The 21,077-nt window shown below is 30.2% G+C and overlaps 1 protein-coding gene across 1 annotated transcript in view; it reads right to left on the bottom strand.

Annotated features, from left to right (window-relative positions):
- LOC114329580 (alpha-amylase) overlaps positions 1-19,888 on the bottom strand; it is a 412,355-nt gene extending 392,467 nt beyond the window's left edge. Inside the window, exons 1-2 of the mRNA XM_028278736.2 lie at positions 19,727-19,888; positions 8,421-8,627 (exon numbers count right to left, since the gene is read on the bottom strand). Of these exons, the coding sequence (XP_028134537.2) occupies positions 8,421-8,597 (177 nt within the window). The 5' untranslated portion in view covers positions 8,598-8,627; positions 19,727-19,888. The remainder of the gene's footprint in view (positions 1-8,420; positions 8,628-19,726) is intronic.
- Between the last annotated feature and the right edge of the window lie 1,189 nt (positions 19,889-21,077).

Raw genomic sequence — 21,077 nt, 5'->3', positions numbered from 1 at the left:
ATAATAGAATTGGTAGGACCATCAAAATAAACAGGATGCGGTGACTAGGCCACTTAGGGTCGATTTCTTGGTAGGACCATCAAAATAAACAGAATGCGGTGACTAGGCCACTTAGGGTCGATTTCTTGACCTGCGGTAATCTATGGTTCAGTTGGACCAGGTTCACCGGTGAACCTCAGTTTTGTTTGGAGTGCATTTCTCATTGCACGTTCATGTCAGTGCACGTTCTACAGCTTTCGAGAAATGCCAATAGATGGAAAAAGGTAAAAAAACTGTCGCCATTTTTAACTACCTTTTTTATGCTGTTTTTGAATAAAGTTAAATTTAAATATTTATAGTCAAATACTAATTTTAATAATTATAAATAAATGGTATAAAAAGAAAAATAATGTTATCTTTTATCGTTAGGCTTAATATAATAAAATAGGTTATATTTATATTATGGCAGCGTTTCGTGTTAATACAACGCATGCGAAATCTATGAAATCATCTGAACTGGGTTCAGAAATCTTTGAACGGCCGAATTCCAGCGTTCAAGCATTGTTCAAGTTTAAACTGCCATCGGTTGAACGTGAATTGAGAAAGACGATTTTGACTTTAAACTGACGTTCACTAGAAGTTCAGATTAAACTCTAGTTGAATGGAATGGAATGGAAGCTGATCTTAAAACAGGCCAAGACTATGGATTATAGAGGCAATGATGATGCGTAAAAGGTATACCGGGTGGTGAATTGGAACACGGGCCATAGGAAACTCAATGTAAAATTCTAAACTGTTGAATTCCTGCTTTCCTAATTATTTTACATCAAAATTCATAAGAAACTATTTGTAGAGAATTGAAATCTGTATTGAAAACAACTGTTAATATTGTTCTACGAACAATAATTATTCAAAATTTTGTAAAAATGTAATACAATTTTCAGAGAAATACGCCAAAGTTACGCCACACACAGTGCAATAATGTGTATAAGATTGCATTCGGTGACAATGAATTTATTATATTAACAATTTGAACTGTCAATTTCTTTATTTATTTTTTCATTTATTGGTTAAAACACAATAAAGTTGATCAGATACCCTCAGTTAAGGAGAAAGTATTAAAAAGATATTTTCTTCAGTCAATAATGTGCTCACTGTCAGTTAAATAGTAACGTGTGGCCTAACATGCCCACACGTACCTACTGCGGTAAATACATTATATTTTTCAAAATTTTGGAATGTGTTTAAATCGTAGAACAATTGTAACTTCTGTTTTTAATACAGATTTCAATCCTCTACAAATAACTTCTCATGACTTTTGATGTAACATAATTAGGGAAGCAGGAATTCAACAGTTTAAAATTTAACATTGAGTTTCCTATGGTCCGTTTTCCGATTCACCACCCTGTAGAGATTAAAGGGAGACATAACAACAATTATGTATATTAAAAATTTTTATTAACTGAACAGATTTTAACAACTGTCTACATTATTTTCACAAAATTAAAAGTACAAATTTATTCACATTAATCAAACAAATACAATTATAAATTATTAGAGTTAATTTTTGAAATTTCACACATGGTGCCGATGTTTATAAAATACTGTGAAATTAAACTTATGTTGAGGTTTGCTACTTCCATTTTTATAAAGATAACCCATCCCATTTATATCATCATTTGTTAGCTGGAATCCAAAACGATTTAAATAAAATCAAATGGTACTCAAGAAACATTAAACAAAACACACACTTAATAAATAAAATAAAATAAAACATAACTTTTGATAGAAACATTTGACCTATATCTACTTCTTTCTTAGAAGCGTACTAAGGTATGAGTATAAAACGATGGAAAAATTAAAGGGTCAAACAACGATTGATAAAAATTTTGAAGGAAAATAATATAAATGGTATATATTCATATCTCCCACCTTACTGTTCAACATATATACAAATATACAGGGTGTCCAGAAAATATCCCGACAAACGAAGACAGGAGATTCTTCAGATAATTTTAAGATAATGTAACCCAATTCACCTAGTCCGGAAATGCTTCCTAAAGGAGCTAGATCTCTTTGAAGATGGCGTTTTGGAATTAGTTTTTATTAAATATCTCCAGAACGCTTTTATTTAGAAAAACTAAAACTAATACGCTTACATATCTTCCAGACATAAATCGAGTACATCGATTACGAATTTCTAGTACCGGTCATAGGCGCCCGTTTTGGGTAGGGCAACGGGTATTTTATCGCATAACTTTTTTATCTTTAACTTCTAAGCATTTTTGACACTGGATTATTAAATTGTGCGGTTTTCTAGTACTAAAAGATACTCTTCCTTTAAGTCAGTAGGATGCACCGTTTTCTAGATTATTTGATTCATATTAGCTTCTGACCAATAGGAAGCTACAGAAATGCAAATTAAAGTGATAATTTTTGATAATATCCCGTCGTCAAGTATATTACGTTAGATGCCCTTCGTTGCTACGAAAAAATACATTCAGTGACATTAATGACAATTAATGTTTTAAAAGTTATAAAAGTCATAACTTTCAACCGTAAAATATTTTATATCAACTGTGTGTTTAACAGTACTAATTTGTACTTACATAAATAAATTACAATAAAATTTTGGTTTTGAACTGTTTTATTCATGAAATAATCGCAACAAATTGCACTCGATCTCTAAAATTAATATAGAATTTTAGAACTCTTGTGCAATTACTACTGAAAATTCGATTTAAAAATTTTTCGTTTGTTAAATTTGAAAAAAAAAATTCAAAAAGAAACTATTTAAAAAAACGAAAACTGGTACGTTTATTTATCTTCCAGAGACAAATCGATTTCCTCAGTTGCGAAGTTCTAGTACCGGTCATATGCTTCCGTTTTGGGTAGGTCAAAGGTTATTTTATCGCATAACTTTTTTTATTTTGATTTTTAAATATATTTGACATTTCATGATTAAATTATGAGGTATTCTAGTACTAAAAGTTAACAAACGAAAAACTTTCAAGTCGATTTTTCTAGAAAACGGTGCATCCTACCGACTTAAGGCAAGAGTACGTTTTAGTACTAGAATACCTCACGATTTAATAATACAGTGTCAAAAATGTTCAGAAGTTAAAGACAAAAAAGTTATGCGATAAAATATACATTGCTCTAACCAAAACGGGCGCCTATGACCGGTAATAGAAATTCTCAATTAATGTAATCGATTTATCTCTGGAAGATAAATAAGCGTACAAGTTTTCCTTTTTCTAAACAGAAGCGTTCTGGAGATATTTGAGGAAAACTAATTCCAAGACGCCATCTTCAAAGAGCTCTAGCTCTAGCTCCCTTGGGAAGCATTTTCGGACTAGGTGAATTGGGTTAAATGATCCGAAGAATCTCCGGTCTTCGTTTGTCGGGAGAGTTTCTGGACACCCTGTATATATCGACGAAACACTCATGCACTGGAAAAGGAAGTGTAAAAAAATGGTGCTGTCTATTGGGGATGAAACGTTATATACGTTGCACTATGCAGATGACCAGGTAGTTATTGCCCAAGACATGGAAGTCCTGAAGTATATGGTTAGAAAACTAATGGAAGAGTACAAAAAATGGGGCTTCGAAGTAAATGTCCAAAAAACACAATATCTTTGCGCATAGGAGGAGAAAATACTGCAGACGATCTAGACTTGGAAGATGGAAAAATTATTCAGAAATGTGATCAATGTACATATATTATATTTGGGGGTAAAACTAACAAAGACAGGGACGGGGATTAAGCCATAAAAGACATAATAACCAAAGGGAAAAAATAGGTGCATTTAATTCAGTACTATGGAATAAGAAAGTACTACTACTTCAGAAAAATATAAGATCGGAAACGAAAAAAAGAATATACAGGGTGTAACAAAAATTCAGGTCATAAATTAAACCACATATTCTGGGATCAAAAATAGTTCGAATGAACCTAACTTACCTTAGTACAAATATGCACACAAAAAAAGTTACAACCCTTTGAAGTTACAAAATGAAAATCGATTTTTTCGAATATATCGAAAACTATTAGAGATTTTTTGTTGAAAATGGGCATGTGGCATTCTTATGGCAAGAACATCTTAAAGAAAAATTATAGTGAAATTTGTGCACCCCATAAAAATTTTATGGGGGTTTTGTTCCCTTAAACCCCCCCAAACTTTTGTGTCCGTTTCAAATAAATTATTATTCTGGTGCCATTAGTTGAACTAAATATTTTTAAAACTTTTTTGCCTCTTAGTATTTTTTCGATAAGGCAGTTTTTATCGAGTTGCGGCTTCTTTTTTAATATGTTTACATAAAAATTTTATGAGGGTTTTGTTCCTTTAAACCCCCCAAATGTTCGTGTACGTTCCAATTAAACTATTACTGCGGTACCATTAGTTAAACACAGTGTTTATAAAACTTTTTTGCCTCTTTGTATTTTTTTGATAAAGCATCTTTTATCGAGATGTGGCTTCTTTTTTAATATGGTTCAAAATATACCTAAAAATGTAAATCATAAATAAATTTTCATATTATTTTAAGTCTCCATAATCGTACTTTACCATATACAAATATGTGGTGGATTTGACAAATATTCAAATATCTCGATAAAAACTGACTTTTGGAAAAAGTACTAAGAGACAAAAAAGTTTTTAAAAACTTGTGTTTAACTAATGACACTACAATAATAATTAAATTGAAACGTACACAAAAGTTTGGGGGGGGTTTAAAGGAACCAACCCCCATAAAATTTTTATGGGGTGTCCAAATTTCATTATGATTTTTTCCTAAAATACTACCGCCATAACAATACCACATGTCCATTTTTAATAAAAAATCTCTAATAGTTTTCGATATATTGGAAAAAATCGATTTTCATTTTGTAACTTCAAAGGGCTGTAACATTTTTTCCTTGCACATTTGTACTAAGGTAAGTTATGTTCAATCGAACTATTTTAGGTCCCAGAATACGCGATTAAATTTATGACCTGTATTTTTGTTACACCCTGTATAATACCATATTGAAACATTTAGAGGTAACCTATGTATTAGCAGTTGAAATGGATTTTTTCTACGGCCGTGCTAAAAGAGCCACTTTCACGCACGCATTTTGTTTCCGAAAGTTGCACTTTCCCGCACGGCGTGCGTGAAAGTAAAATACCTTGTAATATGGCATTATAATATATATTATAATACATGCAATAAACTAATATTTAGATTTTAACTATTTAGAATGGGAAATAAGCCACAATATTATTAAAAAATAAAATAATATTTAGATATTATTTACTAATTTATTTCAAATTTATCTTATTGTGTTCATGTTTTAATGAAATTAGCGCGATTATTTATTTCATAGGAGATTCTGACCAATAGAAATCTACAGAAATAAAAACTAAACTGATTCTTTTTTAATGATTTTAACTTCCAATCGTATAGTAAGATATTTAATCACGTGTTTAATTCTGTCCAATCAGATTAAAATTATACTGAGAATTATCTACTGTAGAAAATTACCGATAGAATTTTTTTAAGTAGATTGTTTAACTTTAATGGAAACCAGTTCCTAGTTTTGACAACTGTCATATTTAAGAAAATATCCATAATATACGTATTCAAAAATAATCTTAAGAATATCACACGACAGTAAGAATAAATAAGAAAAAAGTGCTTCATTTTTACTCAAATTTGTTGTCATGGGGCAATAGCCACTAGAGCCCTGCGCGCTCTCGTGTGTATTGCCAGACAACAAATTTTCGAATAACTGTCGCATTATTTTCAATTTATTCTCACTCTCTTGTGATATTATACCTACCCGATTATTTTTTGATGATTTTAACTTCCAATCGTATAGTAAGATATTTGATCACGTGTTTAATTATGTCCAATCAGATTAAAATTGTAACGAGAATTATCTACTGTATAAAATTACCGATAGAATTTATTTAAGTAGATTGTTTCTGTTTAATGGCAACCAGTTTCCTAGTTTTGACAACTGTCACATTTAAGAAAATATCCATAATATACCTATTTAAAAATAATCTTACGAATATCATACGACAGTAAGAATAAATAAGGAAATAATACTTCATTTTTACTCAAATTTTTGTCATTGGGCAATAGCTACTCGAGCCCTGTTGGCTCTCGTGTTTATTGCCAGACAACAAATTTTCGAAAAACTGTCGCATTATTTTCAATTTATTCTCACTCTCTTGTCATATTATACCCGATAATTTTTGATAATTTCCCGTCGTCAAGTATATTACATCAGATGCCCTTCGTTGCTACGAAAAAATACATTCAGTGACATTAATGAAAATTAATGTTTTAAAAATTATAAAAGTGATGACTTTCAACCGTCAAATATTTATAACAACTGTGTGTTTAATTGTACTAATTTGTACTTACATAAATAAATTACAATAAAATTTTGGTTTTGAAGAGTTTTATTCATGAAATAATCGCAACAAATTGCACTCGATCTCTAAAATTAATATAGAATTTTTGCCCTCGTGACACTTTGACATAATTTCACTCTCCTTCGGGTCGTGAAATTAAAACTGTCAAAGTGTCACTCGGGAAAAATTCAATAATTTTAGAGCTCTTATGCAATTACTACTGATTATTTCATTCATAGGAGATTCTGACCAATAGAAAGCTACAGGAATCTAAATTAAATTGATAATTTTTGATAATTTCTGTCGTCAAGTATATTACGTCAGATGCCCTTCGTTTCTATGAAAAAATACATTCAGTGACATTAATGACAAATGTTTTAAAAATTATAAAAGTGATGACTTTCAACCGTCAAATACATATTTATAACAACTGTGTGTTTAATTGCACTAATTTGTACTTACATAAATTAATTACAATAAAATTTTGGTTTAAACAGTTTTATTCATGAAATAATCGCAACAAATTGCACTCGATCTCTATAAAATTAATACAGAATTTTAGAGCTCTTGTGCAATTACTACTGATTATTTCATTCATAGGAGATTCTGACCAATAGAAAGCTACAGAAATCTGAATTAAGCTGATAATTTTTGATAATTTCCCGTCGTCAAGTATATTACGTCAGATGCTCTTCGTTGCTACGAAAAAACACATTCAGTGACATTAATGACAATTAATGTTTTAAAAATTATAAAAGTGATGACTTTCAAACGTCAAATACTTGTAACAACTGTGTGATTAATTGTACTACGTAATTTGTACTTACATAAATAAATTACACTAAAATTTTGATTTTGAACAGTTTTATTCATGAAATAATCGCAACAAATTGCACTCGATCTCTAAAATTAATATAGAATTTTTGCCCTCGTGATACTTTGACATAATTTCACTCGCCTTCGGCTCGTGAAATTAAAACTGTCAAAGTGTCACTCGGGAAAAATTCAATAATTTTAGAGCTCTTGTGCAATTACTACTGATTATTTCATTCATAGGAGATTCTGACCAATAGAAAGCTACAGACATGCAAATTAAGGTGATAATTTTTGATAATCTCCCGTCGTTAAGCATATTACGTCAGATGCCCTTCGTTGCTACGAAAAAATACATTCAGTGACATTAATGACAAATGTTTTAAAAATTATAAAAGTGATGACTTTCAACCGTCAAATACATATTTATAACAACTGTGTGTTTAATTTCACTAATTGGTACTTACATATATAAATTACAGTAAAATTTTGGTTTTGAACAGTTTTATTCATAAAATAAACGCAACAAATTGCACTCAAACTCTAAAATTAATATAGAATTTTAGAGCTCTTGTGCAATTACTACTGATAATTCGATGAAAAAAAAATATTTTGACATAATATTTAAAAGTGAGATCAGTAGACAATTACAATGGTTTTAAATCGTCGTCATAAAAACCAATATCGTCGTCGTGGTAACCCATTATATTGAAAGTTTGGTTTTGACAATCTTGTCAAAGAATTAATTTGTGTATTTTCACTTACGTACGTCTTTCGCGTACGGCTTTCACGTACGGCCCTAGAAAAAATATTGTTCCTAACTCATGCGGAAAGTGTCTTCCCCGCACTCGACTGCTTGCCCGAACTCACTTTTCGCACTAGTTAGGAAAATAACTATTTAGAGGAGAGCAGCGGGAAAGTCTAGATTAGAAACAACGTGTGAGAAATGAGGACATAAGGAAACAAATGAAAGTACAAAGATCAATTGTAAACGACATCGAAAAACAACAACTAATATACGTACATGTTAGAAGTAGGAGAGGAGGAAAGACTACTAAAAAAATATTAGAATAGATACCACCAGAAAAAAGGAAATTTCAAATGCAATGTCAGCAAGAAATATATCTGAAGAAGACTGACAGAATAGAGAGGCTTGGCAAACGGGAACCCAAAGGTGGATTACGCTATGAACGGGATAATTACATGTTCAAAATTCGAATTTACCTGCACTCCTGCAAACCCTTTGGGTCCTAGAAAGTTTTCACACTCCTCCGCTATATCTTTCCATTTCCATTCAAAAAGATGCACAATAGTACTCCTTCCAACTGTGAAATGATTATCTTTTTGGCACATAGACTGCTGTATTAGGTAAAAGAGAAATATCATCTTCCAAAAAATCATTTTTCTTAAAATATCATCGATGGTCGTGGTCTAAAATGTAAAAAAAAATGACATAAAAATATTACTGTTGGATACGATGTCAAAATTTCGTGTCAAATATTATGTTTAGTATTATCATATCTATGTAAAATACATACTAGTCTACATATTATAATAAACATTATAGTCCAGGGTAATAAGGATTTTTCCATGACACTTCAACAACCAGGGTACTGAAGGGTTTTTTCGACAGGTAATACCTATAAAAACAAATTATTGTAACTATTTCCTGCGTAGGATCTGGCGGCATTTTTTATTTATAAACCATTTAGTGTCAAAAAACGGTCTTTTTCCTTTTTTTTTTTTCAAATTAATGGAAATTAGTAAGACATATGGTTTTCTTAGTAAAAACATCTTCGGGAGAATAGAACAAGCTTTAAAATGGCGTATTACAAAGTTTAATACACTCATTTATTGTTAATACAAGTATTGTTAATATAATTTTTAATTAATGTTATTTATTGTTAATACAAGTATTAATAATATGGCTAATTGGCTCTGCCAAAGCCATTTAAAAAAAAAAACAATTTGCAAAAAAAGCTTGAAATTTCAAAAAAATTAATTTCGCAATAAATATGTTAAAAATAAGTGCACAGCTTTGAAATTTTTCTCAAATGAGGTTTCTTTGGTGCTTAATACGTGACAAAAATTTCAAAGCGTTTCATTCAATTGTTTAAATTTTATTCACATTGTTTATCACAAAGAGCTTTTTTTGCAATAACATAAGTCAGAAAAAAATAATGTCAGAACCATTATACAGGTGTCAAATGAAAGAGCATCAGCTAAAATTTCAAATTGGTTTAATAAAAGTGAATAAAAAGAAAAGTGCATTTATTAATAATAAATAATTATGAAAAATTATGTTAAATTTTTCCTTATAAACTTTTTATTTTTTTAAATAATAAATTATATATATTTATTACAATTTTTCATCAATTATCATATACATATCATTACTTGGTAGTTTTGCACCTAAAAAACGTTAAAAAATAGATTTTTTTGAAAAGGGTTAATGAAAAAGTTTATAAGAAAAAATTGGCGATACTTTTGCATAATTATTTATTAGAAATATTTGCACTTTTTATTCACTTTTTTAAACTAATTTGAAAGTTTAATTCATGTTATTTCTTCTTCTTCTTCTTCAGTTTATTGGCCTCCACCTACTTGGGTATTTGCCCAGCTCATCGTCGCGAAATAAGGGAAAATCCCTTATTCACTTACAATTTGGAGTTAGTATATTGTACAGTTTGCTTCATCTTCTTCTTTAGTTAACTGGTAATTTTGGTTGGTGTGGGAGAAACATAACAAGTTAAAAAATTTCACGCTAGAGGCACCTGCCTATCAACGCACAATCTTGTTTTTCTTCTTTGGTTTAGTAGAAATTTTTTGGCATGGGACAAATACAACAACTAAACTTTTTTTCAACTACATTAAACTTTTTTCTCTCAGAGGCAACTGCCGACTACTACACAATCTTATTCATCTACTTCTTTTTTAGTTTACTAGCAATTTTGAGTTGGCATGCTCTTTCATTTTACACCTGTAGAATGATTCTAACATTTTTTTTCTGACTTACGTTATTGCAAAAAAAGCTCTCTTTTGTCACATATTAAGCACCAAAGAACTCTCATTTGACAAAAATTTCAAAGCTGTACACTTATTTTTACAATAGTAATTGAAAATTAATTTTTTTTTAATTTGGACCTTTTTTCGCCATTATATTAACAATAAATGAGTTTATTAAACTTTGTAATACGTCATTTTTAAGCTTTTCCATTTTCTTGAAGATGTCTGTACAAAAAAACCACAATTCTTAACGTTTTCCATTGATTTGAGAAAAAAAGGAAAATGGCCGTCTTTTGACACTAAATTGAAAATAAATAATAATGGCCGCCAGATCCTACGCCAGGAAATAGTTACAATTTGTTCTTATAGGTATTACCTGTCAAAAAAATGCTTCAGTACCATGGCTCTTGAAGACCCCTGTTGAGCTGCCCCCCCCCCATTTATAGCTTTCATAAAACAACCCTTCACTTCCAAACCCCCAAACAACCCTTTAATTGATTTAACTTAAGAGAAACATGCTGAAAAAAATTAGAATTTATCGTATCGCGGATATAATTCCTATAGCTTATATATTCTAAGAATAAACTCTTAAATCACGCGCATTTCGATTATTGAGCTACAACCCCTTCGCAAGAAAATCTCCCCATCTTCCTGGCTTAAGAGAGAGTTGTACTTAATAGTTATTTATGATAAAAGTGTTAAAAGTACAATTTTAAGAGGATGGGTACGTATTTTCGGCGGCAATGCTTTTCAAATGGGGATTCATTTTTTTCGAATCCTGAAAAAACTAATAAGTATTTTTGAAAAATTTAAACGCAGAATGAAAGATTACGTTATTAGCGAGGGCCGAAAGTCCCTGAAAACTTCTATAATGTTTATTTTAATAAGTTACAGGGGTGAAAAGCTAAGAGAAAATTTAGTGTGATTTTTAATTTCAAATATCTCATTCAAAATAAACTTTTTATTTATTCTAAGGGACTTTCGGCCCTCGGTAATAATTTAGTCTTTCATTCTGCTTTTAAATTTTTCAAAAATATTTATTGGTTTTTTCAGGATTCGAAAAAAATGAACACAGTGTCCATGGTAATATTTTCCAAATCTATCTTTGTCTTACAACGCACTCAGTCGAATAGAATGTTGTCAGCATATTGTCAGTCAGAGAGTGACAATCAGTGACAATTTTAAATATTTGACATGGCATCGTGAATATTTTAAGTTGTTGATTAAATAATGTTGATATATAGTGTATTTGATAAATAATTGATTTAAGACGTGAACTTAATAAAAAGTTATTTATTGTGTGTTATTTGTGGAAGATCCAAGCAGAGAATACATCAGGATAATATATTCTGTAGTCCAAGTATTTTGCTGTTAAAGATGTTCAACGTGGTAAGCGTTCCATAGTAACAATATATTATTAAAAAGTCGCTTTAACACTTTTCCTCTTTTCTCGATTGAGTATTAGTTTTTGTTGTACATATAAATTATTACAATCACTGAATACACAGTTAGTGAAAAAATTATCCCATTTATTAACTGAATTAATAATTTGCAATTATACAAATAAAGAGTTATCAAAGAATATTCAAAAGCCATCTCTTTAAGTTAATTATGACATTGTCAAGTAGAATGACATTGTGAATTTTACTACACGTAATTTGCCATGTAAAGACAGAAAAGGTAGGGATAGCCGTAAAATATTTGCGAATTATATACTCATGGCCTTAAGGCACGCATATGAAAGTTTGCAGAATGAGCGAAGCGAATTCTGCAATTCACATGAGTGCCTTAAAAATGTACTTTTTAACACGTATATCATACAATATTTTTTCTACAAACGTCTTATATATCAACAATTATAATTTATTCATTCTCAAATATCTACAAAATATTCTACGAAAACAATATCTACAAAAACTTTTACTTGAACTTGACTGACATTCCATTTTTTATAAGTATTTTCCTTGACATTACATCAAAACTGCCTATTCGCTGTGTGCAAGTACTTGGAAGGGAATTGAGAAACGATCGTGCGCGAATAGCGGAGAAATATTGCATATTTCTTAAATAATTCATATTGTCAATTGAAATTGTCAAATTGAGGTACATTTCATATCTACTCTCATTGAAGAAGAAAAATTATATGTTGCTCCACAATATTGATATGATATGCAATTATTACATAAAGGTAAATTTAATTAATTTTATTTTGCTTGCAGTACTGCATTTTAATAACTAATTTTATTTACTACATACAATTGATTACGTTTTAATAACATAACCGGAATCTTATTTTTTCTTCTTATTATTTTTTTGGACTATGGCCTTGACAATTATCCAGTAACCAGGACTAATATAATTGGCCAATATAATTAAAAGTGCGAATAAAGTTGCAGAGCGTAGAAATAGGTGTCGCTTTGCCGAACTTGCACGGTCCCAATACTATCAATACGTAAATCATAACAACTATAGAATAACATCTTACTTTTATTGTTGTATATTCTAACAAATGTTAATAGTTTTTGTCTACAAACGTGTTAAAAATGCAATAATACAGTTTAAATTAGATTTTAAAAAACCTTTTAAACCACCTTTTTCAAATTGCGCAAGTTGTACTATTAATATTAATGTTAATAAATGAAATATAAATATTTTGACGTTTCACAATTTGACAATTCATTTTAACTGCAGTGCCTTAAAAATTTTAAAGCACTAGTGCTTTAAAGTAGCATTTATAACGCTCCTATGGAGTGCTAAAATATTTATTTATGAAACAGTTCGTGAAGTATGCTTTTTGCGAACGCACGTGATATTTAGAGCACGAGCGACAACGGAGCGAGTGCTATACATCGCGTAAGTTCGCAAAAAGTACTTCACCCACAGTTTCATACAATATTTTATCTACGATAAACAAATAAAAAGCTGTAACTTTTCGTCACTGGAATTCATTTCTATTCTACAATTTTTACAACTTTAACATTTAAAAATCCTAACTACTTTCAAACCACAAAATTGTCAAAAATTTTGTTGTAAGTCATTGCTCATATTGTCATCACCATGACAACGCGAAAGTTAAGGATATTAGATTATATGAAATTGTGCCAAAAAACCCATTGAAAGTGTGCGAAAAAGTAAATCCCATTTAAAATACATTGTTACTTCACGCACACTTTAAACTCTTCACGCACTGCTATCTATAATGACAGTTTTCACAAACTAAAAACTTATATATAATATGACATAGAGTAGATAAATTGCATTTTTAACACGGTTTAACATGGTAAAATTGGTGAGTGGTTAGAGGATACCCCAAGAAACAAAGGTGACATTGTGCCACCTTGCGTATTTACCCTGAGGGTGGATATTGCCCCTTCTCGGGAGTGAAAATTATTTTATTAAAAATAACTCCACAAATCGATAGAAGGACAAATTATAAACAGAATTTGTTATATAAAGTTATTAAAATATATCAATACTTTTTGAGTTACTAAAGAACAAAAATTTTAATTTTTTGTGAAAAATGCATGTTTTAAAGCGGTTTTTTGTAAATCACTTAAAAATTGTAAGTTTTTACAAAAAACTTATCTTTACCAAAATTAAAGCTTTAAAAAACCTTTCATTATTAATTCAAAGTGAGTTATGGGTAATTAAATGTATTTTTTTTTTCGGCTAATACTCAAATCTAATTATTCAAGCCTAATTAACAGGAAAACGATGCATTTTACAAAATATACTTAATATACTTTTTTAAAGCACTCAGAAATACCTATTGAATGAGCACCGAAAGAAGTTGAATCATCAAAATTAAGCAAGTGAACATGAAAATAATAGGACACTTTCGAATTTTTTTGTATAAAGTGAAAAATAAAACGAACGCCATTACCACAAAAATTAAAATCTTTAGTAATTCCTATAAGACTTTCTTTACTTTAGCATAAGTAATGACCTTAAACATTTTGACCGATTTATAAGGCATATTTATAAAACAAATTATATATTATTATATATTATGATTAAAAAAATTAAAATTTTTCAAATTTTCGTTAAATTATTTGCTTTGGATAATAACTACAACAATACTCGATAAACGTTAAAAATGATAGATAACGAAGTTTGTTTTTTTTTATTAGCAAAGATTTTACTTTTCTTTTGATTTCTGTATGACTCAAAATAACCAAGATAGAAACGTTTAAGCCTAAATTTTACTGCGAGAACAATGTAACTGGAGCCCTTTAACCTATTATCCTAAAAAAATATAAAGTATTTGAAAGATTTAATACAGTTTTATAGCTCTTGAAATTACCTTTCAAATAGCTGGATGTGCCTGATATCATAAAAATTAACAGAGTTATTCCAAGAAAAAGAATATCATTTTTTTTAAATTTTTTGAGTATAAATTTTGATGCTATCAACTTCTTCTGGAGCTCATTTTGATACGTATTTATAAGTACTTTGACAAGTATTTAGTAAGTGTTATAAAATGCATCGTTTTCCCGTTATTTAGTTTGGATCCTTTGATTTGAATATTCGCAGAAAAAAATATACATTCAATTACCTATATCTTATTTTAAATTAACATTAAATGGTTTTTCGAGTAAGGAATTTATTACATTTTTTATTAGCTTCAATTTAAATAATGATAATTTTTTTGTAAAAACTTACAGTTGTTGAGTTATTTATGAAAAATCGCTTTAAAGCGTGCATTTTTTTTAACTGAAATATTAATTTGATATTGAATGGGTTGCATATGTGAGTCCATATTAAATGTAGTAATGAAACAAAGACTTACTCACAATCATTTAATTATACTTTGACGACCGGTTTCGATCTCTACATTATTCAGATCATCTTCAGGTCGGCGTTACAAGTAGTTAAATGCTACAATTAAAGAAAACCAGAGTTAGAACATTGTCTGGTTGCACAAATGTTAATAGAAAGCTAACTTCGAAAACATTTTTTAAACATTTTTTTTTTCGAAAACATTTTTTTTTTCGTAAACATTTTTTTTCGAAAACATTTTTTTTTCGAAATTATTTTTTTTTGTTTTCGAAGTTAGCTTTCTATTAACATTTGTGCAACCAGACAATGTTCTAACTCTGGTTTTCTTTAATTGTAGCATTTAACTACTTGTAACGCCGACCTGAAGATGATCTGAATAATGTAGAGATCGAAACCGGTCGTCAAAGTATAATTAAATGATTGTGAGTAAGTATTTGTTTCATTACTACATTTATTAATTTGATCTTTAATAACTCAAAAAGTATTGATTTATTTAAACCGGAAACTTGTGTTGAGTTCTAACGAAAAATTAAAGAGATACAGAATACAAAAGTGAATTGTTCAAAGACAATAGAAAAGAGACGATGGAAGTAAAAGTAGAAGATAATATGGTTTTAAAGATATTAAAAAAGGAAATTAAAACGGCATTACAAAACAGCGAAAATGGTAAAGCAGTAGGTAGGTCGAGACCAAATCCCAGTGGAAAGCTTAAAATGGTCTCGACCTACCTACTGCTTTACCATTTTCGCTGTTTTGTAATGCCGTTTTAATTTCCTTTTTTAATATCTTTAAAACCATATTATCTTCTACTTTTACTTCCATCGTCTCTTTTCTATTGTCTTTGAACAATTCACTTTTGTATTCTGTATCTCTTTAATTTTTCGTTAGAACTCAACACAAGTTTCCGGTTTAAATAAATAAATACTTTTTGAGTTATTAAAGATGAAATTAATATTTCAGTTAAAAAAAATGCACGATTTAAAGCGATTTTTCATAAATAACTCAAAAACTGTAAGATTTTACAAAAAAGTTTTCATTATTTAAATTGAAGCTAATAAAAAATATAATAAATTCCTTACTCGAAAAACCATTTAATGTTAATTTAAAGTAAGATATACGCAATTAAGACATCTTGGTAGACTTGTAACACAGTGTACAAAAGGGGAAAGATAAAATTTTACCAAAACAATTGTTACTCTCCACCTCTTTTGCTATCCCTAAAAATACAAACGCTAAAGCTTGTAGTGAATACAAAACAATATCACTAATAAGTCATGTTCTCAAATTACTCTTTAAAATAATACATGGTCTTATAAATAAAAAAACTGGAAGAAGGAATAGATGATAGCCAGTTTGGGTTCAGAAAGGTACTAGAAACCAGAGAGGCGTTATTTGCTTTCAATTTGATAGCCCAAAGATGCATGGATATGTACTGGAGAGATGCAGGAGAGGTGTTAGGCAGGGATGTATTATGTCTCCATTACTATTTAATATATATAGTAATGCCATTTGTGAAGAAGCTTTACTATATCAAAGTGAAGGAATAATAATTAACGGAAGATCTATTAACAACATAAGATATGCAGATGACACCGTGACTATGACAAGCTCTGCTGAATAGGTCCAATTACTACTAAATAAAACAAACAGTTTCTATGAGGAATATAGACTGAAAGTGAATGTAAAAAAGACCAAATACATGATAGTTACTAAGAAAACAAACATACAAACAAGCATACATTTGAGAAATGTACTGATAGAAAGGGTTGATAAATACAAATACCTAGTAACGCATATTTCAGAGAATAATGATCAAATAACAGAAATAAGGCCAGGATATAAACAGAAAAAACTGCGTTTGTAAAAATGGAATTATCTGCAACAAAGACCTTAGATTAGAACTAACAGTAAGATCTTTGAGATGCTACATGTTCTCGATACTGCAATATGGACTTGAATGCTGAACATTCAATCAAGGACACATAGTCTATTTAATAGACTACACTTAGAACAGGGTGGACACAGAAGGAAACGAACATGGAAGTATGGCGAGGAATACGTAAAGAATACTAAATAATAAACACAATAAAAATGAAAAAGTTACAATATATGGGACCCGTAATGAGGGGACAGCGATATGAAATGCTAAGACTGATAATACAGGGAAAGATAAGATGCGGAAGGAGTATAGGAAGAAGGAGAGTGACATTGTTGAAAAATTTTTGGGACTGATTTAAATGCAGTTTTATAGAACTCTTCAGAGCAGCAGTAGATAGAGTGAAGATAGTGATGATGATATCCAATCTCCGATTGAGAGACGGCACTTAAAGAAGAAGAGGACTAAGAAGAATAATACAACATTAACTACAATAATCGTGATAACAATAAATTTAAGAATGTTATGAATATTATAGATTATAGATTTTTTTTATTTAATGGCATAGACGTTAGTCATTCAGCCAGTTGCAATAAAGACTATACAATCCTATCCCTAATACAAAAATAAACACAATCAATATACTAATACAATAAATAACACAATACAATAATAATACAATAAAAACAATGATGGATTTCTGATAAACTGATATAACATTTATGATAAAAGGATGCAAATCTGAACATAAATCATAAAAAATTTCACTCCCGCGTACAAATCTTATAGGACTGTGTGTGTATCTGACAAGAAATCTAGGTATAATGATATTATATATTTGTTGTGACCCTGTAGCCAACAGAGACTGGATATTGAATGGTGCATGCATATTAAGTTTAATTAAATTTTCATAGAGAGAGTTTGAATGCTGTTGATACTTAGTACATTCAAAAAAGATATGATCAAGATCACCCTGTTTTCCGCAATGTTTACAATTATCATCTTCAATCACATTTATTTTATATAAATGACTTGGATAGCAAGCATGCCCAAAACGTAGTCGATTTATAGTTGTTATATATTTACGTGGAGCTTTAAAACTCTTAAACCAAGAACTTTGTGGAATCACTGGTTGTAAAGTGGTGTATCTTGTGGGGTTTGTTAAGCAGTAAATATTCCATTGATCTTTCCATATCAATAGTTGGTTTCTTTTAAAAATAGTAATAACATCTGATACACATAAAGAATATGACAATAAAGTGCCTGATGTTATACTGGATTTAGCTAAGTAGTCTACATATTCATTATCTTTGAGTCCAATATGTGCCTTAACCCAAATAAATTTTATATTGAAGTCAGATTCTTCTACACGCTTTAACATATCCTTTATTAAAAATATGTAAGGATTACTAAATGTTTTGGGCAAAAAAGTATTTTTAATATTCTGTAAAACTGATAGGCAGTCTGAAAGAATTAACGTTTTTTAGTATAAGAGTTTTTAATATATTTCAATGCTTCGAGTATGGCCAATGATTCCGCAGAGAAAATTGAAAACTCATTGAGAAGTTTGTACTTGCATTCGAAACCTCCTGAGGGTAAAAAATAAGCACAGCCAGTCCCTTCTCTTGATTTAGATGCATCTGTGTATATAACTGTGGCATCACTGTAGCAGTTCACAATAGATTTCAGGATATTGTTGCTGATTATGTTGTTTTCGTTGTATGTGGGTATTATTACATCAGTGTTATGGAAGAGAGCGAAGTAGTCTAAGTTTTTGTCAACTGTGTTCAATTCCTTTGAAAAAATAGGATTGTTCTGTAATGCAGTGCATAAAGGCGGAGACGGTTTTTTAATCCAATACTTGTGAGTAAGATCTGATTCGTTAAGATGACATATACTGGAAAATAATTCGAAATTTGTAGAGTGTGCTTTGAGTACCCATTTTTTGCTTAGTAAATTTCTTCTAATCTCCAAAGGAGGTTCAGAAGCTTCAACATGTATTGGTTGTATAGGAGTAGATCTCATAGCACCTAAACAGATTCTCAAGGCAGAATTTTGGAAAACGTTAATTTTTCTTAAAAGGTTTTTGGAAGCAGAACTGTAGAGAGTAGCACCATAATCTATAATGGATCGTATATAAGTTCTATAAAACAATAAAGATGTTTCAACATCGCAGCCCCACCACACTCTAGTTGTCATTCTAAGGAAATTACTACCTTTATTACATCTATCCAGCATATATTGTATGTTTTGTTTCCAAGTTAGTTTTTTGTCCAGAATGAGGCCCAGATATTTGACAATACTTTTAAATTTAAAAGATTGATCACTCAGTAATACAACTTGGTCTATAGGAAGGTTGTGTCTTGTAAAGACAGATACTCTGCTGATTTGTCAATTGATAAATTTATATATGCCAATTGCTTTCGTTAACACAATAATTGGTTTCTATACAGATAGGGTAATTTATATCAGAGATCATAATAACAAACTAATAGGACCTCGACATAATTATCACGGTATACCACAAGGCTCAGTATTATCACCAATTTTATTCAATCTGTACACCTCTGACATACATAAGATGCAAATAAACAACATCCCATTCAAAATCATACAATATGCAGACGACTTTTGTGTCTATACAGAAAGCAAGAAATATGAAAACGGTATGCAAAACCTAAGTACAGTTTGTAGTTCCCTCTTTCCGTGGTTCTTAGAGAACGGCTAGATTATAGATATATTAAAAAAACAATACATCAGAAAAAATTGCTTTTTATCCTTTTACCATCGTTAAAGCAGGTAGCAAATTATTATAAATACAAAAATAAAAATTACTTATTACTAAAATTACCAAATACTGCTTACTTACCTATTCTAACACTACCAAAACTGAACTAACATTATAAATGTTTTCGCCTTCTGCAATTACCACGTGAAGAAAAAACGCGGTATAATCGATACAAACAAAACAATATGTGTGCGATATGTTATCGATAAAGAGGTTATCAAGTTACATTTTTAAGAGGTTATCGTACTGGTGTAAAATGTTGTACATCATTAAATCGAACTTGACCTACTTACAGGTAAAAGAAGTCAATTCGCTATTCAACCAAATTGCTTAAAACCGTCTACACACGCCGTGACAAAACCTCCTGACACGACAAAATTTCCCGACCATTTTTGTCGGGGTCAGCTAGACACACGTTCTGGCAAAACTATCTGACAAAACGTACTCAACATTTTACTTATATTTTGTCTAAACATAACGTATATAACCCGTATAGTCCAGAAAGCCACTGCGCATCAGCTAGGAAAAATATTCTAATTCGGATTGTTTGCACAATCTTACTCAAAAAGGACCTCTTTTAACAAATTTGCATGTTGCCTGGACCAAAAGTTGGTCAAAAATTTTTTAAAAGTTTTTTTTTTGTTTTTTTCCTAAAATTATTTTTTTTGCATGGAACAATTTTTTTAGGTTTTTTGGATCATTCCAAACAGAAAAGGTCTGTAGTGACTTTTCTCTAAAGTTGATAGTTTTTGACATATAAGCGATTAAAAATTGAAAAATTGCGAAATCGGCCATTTTTAACCCTCAAAAATCATAGGCGTAACCAGGGAGGTTTTGGGGGTTATAACCCCCCATTGGGATGCACTTTGAGCTCTATACGCTTAACACCATAGCCCCCAGAGACCTTCCAGTAGTTGTAACCCCCCCCTTAGGATCATCCTGGTTACGCCTATGTCAAAAACTATGTGAAAAACTGAAAATTTGAATGTTGCCAAGATAGGTGGATATTCTTTAAACATCGATTGATGAAATCCCGAAGAGTTTTTTGCAATACAATATCAAAAACCACTTTGTTTTTTAATTGCCAATCAAGCGTGCGCGACACTATTTTCCACCGTTGCATGTGTATACAGTATGGTGCAAATGAAAGGAATAAATTCGTTATTTCGTAAACCGGTGACTTTAAGGAAAAATCCCAAAACAGGTCGGTTTTATTTTTAAGTTATGATATTGTGGCTTATATAGTATACTAGTGACGTCATCCATCTGGGCGTGATGACGTAATCGATGATTTTTTTAAATGAGAATACGGATCGTGTGCTGGCTCATTTGAAAGGTGCTTCAATTCTCTATTCAGTAATATAAACAGGTATATAATTATTTATACAGGGTGTCCAAAAAATTTTTATTAAGTTAAATCATTTGGCAAATT

Source organism: Diabrotica virgifera, chromosome 1 (genome assembly GCF_917563875.1).
Source record: "Diabrotica virgifera virgifera chromosome 1, PGI_DIABVI_V3a".
NCBI classification, from domain to species: Eukaryota; Metazoa; Arthropoda; class Insecta; order Coleoptera; family Chrysomelidae; genus Diabrotica; species Diabrotica virgifera.
The sequence above is the reverse complement of the archived record's forward strand: the minus strand, read 5'-3'. Positions and strand labels throughout refer to the sequence as shown.